The 7,274-nt window shown below is 40.1% G+C and overlaps 1 protein-coding gene across 1 annotated transcript in view; it reads right to left on the bottom strand.

Annotated features, from left to right (window-relative positions):
* The window catches only part of WHAMM (WAS protein homolog associated with actin, golgi membranes and microtubules), a 22,751-nt gene that overhangs the window by 15,017 nt on the left and 460 nt on the right, over positions 1-7,274 (bottom strand). The window contains exons 2-4 of the mRNA XM_008062105.1: positions 7,200-7,266; positions 4,216-4,389; positions 816-966 (exon numbers count right to left, since the gene is read on the bottom strand). Of these exons, the coding sequence (XP_008060296.1) occupies positions 816-966; positions 4,216-4,389; positions 7,200-7,266 (392 nt within the window). The remainder of the gene's footprint in view (positions 1-815; positions 967-4,215; positions 4,390-7,199; positions 7,267-7,274) is intronic.

Here is a 7,274-nt window from a genome sequence, read left to right as displayed (position 1 = left end):
GTCTCGAACCCGCGGGCTCAGGCAATCCACCCACCTCAGCCTCCCAAAGGCGTGGGATTACAGGCTGAGCCACCGAGCCTGGCCCCCATGGGTTTTCTTTAAGTTCCTTCTATGTGCCAAGTTCCCTCAAGTCAGAAGACCTTTGCAGACGCTATTTCTTCAGCCTGGAACACTCTTCCCTCACTTTTTGTGCCCTCTCAACTCCCATTCACCCTTCAGATCTCGGGGCAAGCACTTCTCAGAGGCCTTCAGTGACCACCCTGATCGAGCCCAATTTCTCTCTCAAAGACTCTCAGAGCCCCATGTTTCTCTTCTTTTTGTCACTTATTGCCAATGCCATTTTCCATGAGCTTGAATGAATATATAATTAAGATTTCTCTCCTCTCACCAGATTGTACAGTGTCTGTTTATGCTTATTCAAACATTGAATTCCCAGCACCTAGAAACCACACTACCTGGTGCTTAAGAGGCACTCAAATGTTTTTTGGGGTTTTTGTTTTTCTTTTTCTTTTTCTTTTTTGTCAGGGTCTTACTCTGTAGCCAGGCTGAAGTACAGTGGCATCATCACAGCTCAACACAGCCTTCATGCCCCACCATGACTGGCTAACTGTTTTTTTTTTTTTTTTGGTAGAGACAGGGTCTCGCTGTGTTGCCTAGGCTGGCCTCAAACTCCTGGGCTAAAGCAATCTTCACACCTTGGCCTCCCAAAAGTGCTGAAATTACATGCATGACCCACCACTCCTGGCCTCAAATGTTTTTGAATAAAATTAAAATTACATGTACTGTATCTTAGTATAGCATTTTTAAATTATCACCTGCTAATTCTTTTACTGTTTCCTTAAAATAATTCACTGTGATATCTTGAATAGAGATGATAGCTTCTTCAGCCCGTGTGGTCCATTCTTTGGCTTCTTTCTCTAGGGAAGCTATCCTTCTAGGACCCAGGTTATCCTTATCCAAGGACTTCTACAGAAAGAAGGGAAAATTATCTTAATAAAAAATAATAGTTATGTGAAGTCATAATGAAACTGGTCACATAGCTTGTTTTAAATACTTTTATTACTACTTAATTCAATTTTCATTCATTCAAACAATACCTTGCTGAATAAAGTTCTAAGCTGAGCACCACCTAGAAGACAAAGAGATACTCTGGGGTATAAAGGGGGAAAAATCGACTTCACTTTGCATAACTAGAATAACTTTTTCTAGATAGGAATGCTGTCAAGTTATGTTTCTCTTTATAAATAATAATACACAATTGTTTAAATGTCAAGCCCGGTACACTGCACTCAAGTGTTAGTATTGTTGTGGTTTCTCTTAGGGATATGACAAGAAGCTTTTATATACCATGGTTCTTTTCTGAAGGGCAAAAGTGATATATCACCTAAAAGATAGTAAAATCTGTGTATTCGTGATTATGACATGCTTGGTATGGACTGAATGTTATATCACCCCAAAATTCATATGCTGAAACCTATATCTCCAATGTGATGATATTTAGAGTTCAGAACTTTGGGGAGTCATGATGGTATATCCCTCATGAATGGGATTAATGTCCTTTTAAAGAGTTGAGGATACACAGTATTTCTCTCTGTACTTCACTAGGAAGACACAGCAAGAGAGTCATCTCCAAATCTGAAGTGAGCCCTCACCAGACACCAGATCTGCTAGAACCTTGATCTTAGGCTTCCCAGCCTCCAGAACAGTGAGAAAAAAATCTCTGTTGTCTATAAGCCACCCAGTCTATGGTACTCCATTATTACAGCCTGAACTAAGACATGTACTAAATCATCCAGCATTCCATTTTTCTTCTACAAAGCATGATTTAGAGACAAACAAAATACGTACAGGTGAGCCATCAGGGAAATGCAAATCCAAACTATAATGAAGTACCACTTTATATCCACTAGAATGATTGTAATCAAAAAGACAGATAATAACAAGAGTTGGTGATAACGTGGACAAATTGGAATACTTATTTACTGCTTTTGGAAATGTAAAATGGTACACAGGCTTTGGAAAATAGTCTAGTCATCCTTCACAAGGTTAAACATTGAGTTACCATATGACCCAGCAATTCTACAACAGCTTTACTCATAATAGCCAAAAAGCAGAAACAACCCAAATTTCCATCAACTGCTAAATGGGTTAAGTAAAATGTGGCATATCTATACCATAAATATTATTTTCAATAAAAAGAAGTGAAGTCCTGATACATGCTCCAGCATGGATGAACCTAAAAACATTATGCTAAGTAAAAGGAGCCAGTCACAAAGACCACATACTGAAAAATGCCATTTACATGCAATGTCCAGAATTGGGAAATCCACAGAAACACAAATTAGACTGGTAGTTGTCCAGGGTTGGGGAGAAATAGGGAATGACTGCTAGTGGGTACAGGGTTTCTTTTTGGGGTTAAAAATGTCCTGGAATTAGATAGTGATGATGATTACACTAAAAAACAGTGACTTGTACTCTAAATGTATGGTCTGTGAATGGTATCTTAACATAATTGTTACTTAAAGAAAAAATACATGCAAGAAGTAGACTCTCCAAATAAGATTTTCAAAATAATGAATAGAACAATTTCATCCACAGATTAGAATGGCATGAGTTTCATCGAAATGTGATGCCAATTTTATAGTACAATACTGTAACCTAACAGGGATTATAAGAGTATGTGTGAAAAAATTGCCACATGCAGGGAACAGAGATCAAGAGATCTCTGATGTTTCCTAATTCCAGTTGTTGAGACTCAAGGCAAGTTATTTAACTTCTCTGGACTCTAGATTCACTTGTAACACACTGGCAAAATAACAATACCTTTTCTAACTAGTGTCACAGGTTATTCAATGTCTCAATGGAATAAGAACAATGACAGTATCTACTAAAATTTAAATTACTGAATTGCAATCCAGGGCCTTGCTATTTAAATTTTCTTTTCTTTTTCTTTTAAATATGTAGGGTACAATTCAAGGTTAGGTATACAAATGTTCATTATGCAGGTACCCTTGTTGATGAGGTTAAATTTTCATCCTGGTCAGGCACAATGGCTCACACCTGTAATCTCAACACTTTGGGAGGGAGAGGCAAGAGGATTGCCTGAGCCCAGGGGTTCGAGACCAGCCTGGGCAACCTGGTGAAACCTTTTCTCAACAACAAAATAAATTTAAAAAATTAAGCCGGGCTTGGTGGCTCAGCCTGTAATCCCGCGCCTTTGGGAGGCTGAGGTGAGTGGATTGCCTGAGCCCGCGAGACCTCATCTCTACAATAAATCAAAAAATCACCCGGGCGTGGTAGTGTGCGCCTGTAATTCCGGCTACTTGGAAGGCTGAGGTGGAAGGATCACCGGAGCCCTGCAGGTCGAGGCTGCGGTGGCCGGGAGCGGCCACTGCACTCCAATCTGGGCGACAGAGTGAGACTCCAACTCAAAAAAAAAAAAAAAAAAAAATTAGCCACCAGTGGTGGTACACTCCTGTAGTTTCAGCTACGTGGAAGGCTGAAAAGAGGGATCGCCTCAGCCCAGCTGGTCAAGGTTGCAGTGGCCATGAGCAGTAGCCACTGAGACTCTGACTCAAAATAAGTTAATTAATTAATTAATTTTCATCCTATGTCTAAGAAATATGCATCTGTCCTTGGAGATGGAAAACAAGCTGAAGCAAATAAATGTCACATCAGAAACAATTCATCAGCAGAAAAAGTGCTTAACCCTTTAATATCTGCAGAAATCTTTAGGCATTAAGAAGATGACCAATGTATATCTCCATTTTTTAAATCCACTTTAATTACAAATTCAATATCAAAACATTAGAGGGAACCCAAAGTACAATGCAGATTGAACCTAAAGAAACAATATATGGCCGGGCTCGGTGGCTTAGCCTGTAATCCCGCGCTTTGGGAGGCCAAGGTGAATGGATTGCCTGAGCCCGCGGGTTCGAGACCCGCCTGGGCTACTTGGCGAGACCTCATCTCTACAATAAATAAAAAAATTAGCCAGGCGTGGTAGCGCGCGCCTGTAATTCCGGCCTCTTGTAAGGCTGAGGTGGAAGGATCGCCGGAGCCCAGCAGGTAGAGGCTGTGGTGGTCGGGAGTGGCCACTGCACTCCAGTCTGGGCGACAGAGTGAGACTCCAACTCAGAAAAAAAAAAAAAGAAAAAAGAAACTATATATGACATAAAGTAAATCTGATAAAGTAAAAATATAAATAAAACATACCAAAATATCAAGCTTACATGAAGTTGCAACTTCTCGCATATCCCTAAATGGCTGCAGTAAATACTGAAAGAACATGGTTGCCGCAGTAACAAACTCCTGGTATGTTTCATCTTCCTCTTGATAAACTTTCATTAATGCTACCATTGTGTTGGCATTTCCATGTCCATGAAGAATCTAGAAGGTAAAATGTAAAAAAAGTTCAAGTCTGAACAGTATAAAATCACTACCAAACAAAAGTAAACAATTGAAATCTTCATGTTCTCACCTTGAATACGTTAATTGTAAACATTGATTAAATATGAAAATGTTATTAGCCTCCAACAAAAATGCCCAATAAAACAAAAATGTCAGCCGGGCTCGGTGGCTTAGCCTGTAATCCCGCGCCTTTGGGAGGCTGAGGTGAGTGGATTGCCTGAGCCCGCGGGTTCGAGACCCACCTGGGCAGTGAGCCCTCATCTCTACAATAAATCAAAAAATCAGCCGGGTGTGGTAGCGCATGCCTGTAATTCCGGCTACTTGTAAGGCTGAGGCGGAAGGATCACCGGAGCCCAGCAGGTCGAGGGTGCGGTGGCCGGGAGCAGCCACTGCACTCCAGTCTGGGCGACAGAGTGAGACTCCAACTCAAAAAAAAAGTCAAACAAATGATCATATATCCAGAGTAGAATATTATTACTATAGTCATTCAGCACTGTGCCTTTGAAGACTGTTTAATAATGTGGAAATTTTTATATCAAATAGAGGAAAAAGCAGAGTAAAAATTTTATCTCAACTATGTACTAAGTACACAGAGAAAAAGACTAAAGAGTCATTAATGAGGAACAAAGGGAGGTCCAAACTTGACCTGTACAAATAACCACTTATCTACAATCCTGAATTGTACCCCACATCTTTAAAGAAAAAAAAAAAGAGTCATCAAACGTTAACAGCAGTTATCTCTGGGTTGTAGATTATAGATACTTTTCCTTTCTACTTTTCTGGATGTAAAAGTTTTGTGAGTCTGTACTCCTTTATTAAATGTTCAGAAAGGCATTATAAAGATGTCTCTAAGTACTTCTCCGGCATGTTGATTCTTTTAATTCCCCAGATTAATATTCCCACCAAGTCTCTAGCAGCTGATTTATTTACAGAACCTAGGCTCTAGCTCTAGTCTCTTCTGAGCACTGATGCAGGGTAGGGAAAAAAAAAAAACCAAACAGTTTAGAGTCTAGGGAAATTCATTTGGTAGAAAATTATCTTACCCCTAGAAGAGAATCAAGAAATAGTATAGATTTTTTTTTTTTCCAACCAGCACAAATTCTTCTATTTCTTCCTTGTACTTCAGGATAAAGTGATCTACTTTCAGCTGTGATTTTATCCAGGTGATAACAGTAGTGTTTTAAAAAGTGAAAGGTTTGCTGAACAAAATTAAAGCACACACATGCATAACTAAACTTAAAGAAATGGATATTTTCAGCCTTATTTCTTAGACTATTCACAAAAATTCCAGAGTTAAAACATTCAGCTTCATTTTACATATCCTAGCAATACTAGCAATTGGTCTAATTCCAGAATCAATTACTTTTCTTCTAAATGTAAGTTGAGTATTAAAATTATATGCATGTCCACAGATACAGTAAGTTTTGTATTTAAGCCTCTCCTCCCCCTCCTCCATTTTAAAATGCCAGGTAAAAATGGGAATACTAATGTGAACAGATACTTCAACAGTATGAAATATATTAGTGCTATAATACCCTTGAATGAACTTCAATTTGGAAAAAGTATAACTTTTCCAGTAGTAACCATTGCACATATGTAAATGTTAGTGTTTAAGGAGAAACTACATATCTTTGTGAAAAAACAAGTGGGTAAAAAACAGAAGTTTGATACAAAATGATAAAGTTCAAGATCAAAAGCTGACTGGCCTGAAACATTTGCTGTGGTTTCCTCATATTCTAAAGTGACAGTGATAAAGTTAAAGATCAAAAGCTGACTGGCCTGAAACTCCTCTGTGGTTTCCTCATATTCATAAGTGAAATCAACATGTGAGAAGTAGGTGTATAGATATTTACACACAAAAGCCACAGTATGAAAATGATCCCACTAACAAAATGCTTTTATAACCACTTTAATTTAGAAAGCTCATTATTCTCTATTTAGCGTAAGAGGTTATAATTTTTATTTTGAAATGTGGCAGAATTCTTCTCTCACACCTTCCCTGCCTCAAAAGAATGCACAGGAAAAAAAATCATTCCGGCTAATAACTGTCCAAATGAGGAAGGGCAAGCAGACATGTTCAGGGTGTAAAACACCAAATTTTGGCTCTCCTTGGTCAATGTGGTCCATATGTGAATATGGACATAAGTCACATTTTCTCCTGTACTTCCCCCTCCCCTTAGGTTCTGTAAGGTTACCATCCAAATAATGAATTGTTCTGTCTCTCAAACTACCTCTTTCAAGCTTAAAAGAACATTCCTGTGGTTATTCCAAATTGATGAAGAAAGCTCACTTTGTCAGCTTTCCATTTGACCAAATCTATATTACTTAAAAAAGAAAAAATCCTAAAAGCCATTTCACCTTTTAAAACGTTTACCTTATTCTTGATCTTCCCTCATATACAGATCCCGGAATTTTTGACATTTTTATGTAAATGCTTCCTTTCCTACATGTTACTGTGTTGTTTTCAGTTTTGCTTTCAATAGTTCGAGCACTTCCGGTGACAAAATCCTGCTCTGCCAGTATCTTCAGGGAAAAGGTGAAGAGCCTAGCCCAGCCCCTAACCGCAAATAAGCCTCGATCTAACTTAAGTTTGTCGCCTCCCTAGGCCTCATAGCGCTCCCGTGCCATTTCCCGGGCTACTGCCCTACAGGCGAGGGCACTGGCGGGCCCGCGGTTCCTCCGCGCGCACCTGCTCCGGAGGCTGACCGCCGACCCCGTTCCCTCTAAGCACCGGAAGAGCCCGCGGGTCCGAGGCGGTGCGGGCGCTGCGCGGCCCGACCGGCGCCTACCTGGTGCAGTCGCGCGCCCGCCTCGGCCCACCGCGCCCGCAGGGCCTTCTCTCGGAACTCGCGCGGGCTCTCGCA

The sequence above is a fragment of the Carlito syrichta genome, unplaced genomic scaffold (genome assembly GCF_000164805.1).
Source record: "Carlito syrichta isolate Samal-C Ts95f unplaced genomic scaffold, Tarsius_syrichta-2.0.1 Scaffold305654, whole genome shotgun sequence".
Taxonomy (NCBI): Eukaryota; Metazoa; Chordata; class Mammalia; order Primates; family Tarsiidae; genus Carlito; species Carlito syrichta.
Note: the sequence above shows the minus strand (reverse complement) of the source record. Positions and strands in the feature narration are given on the sequence as shown.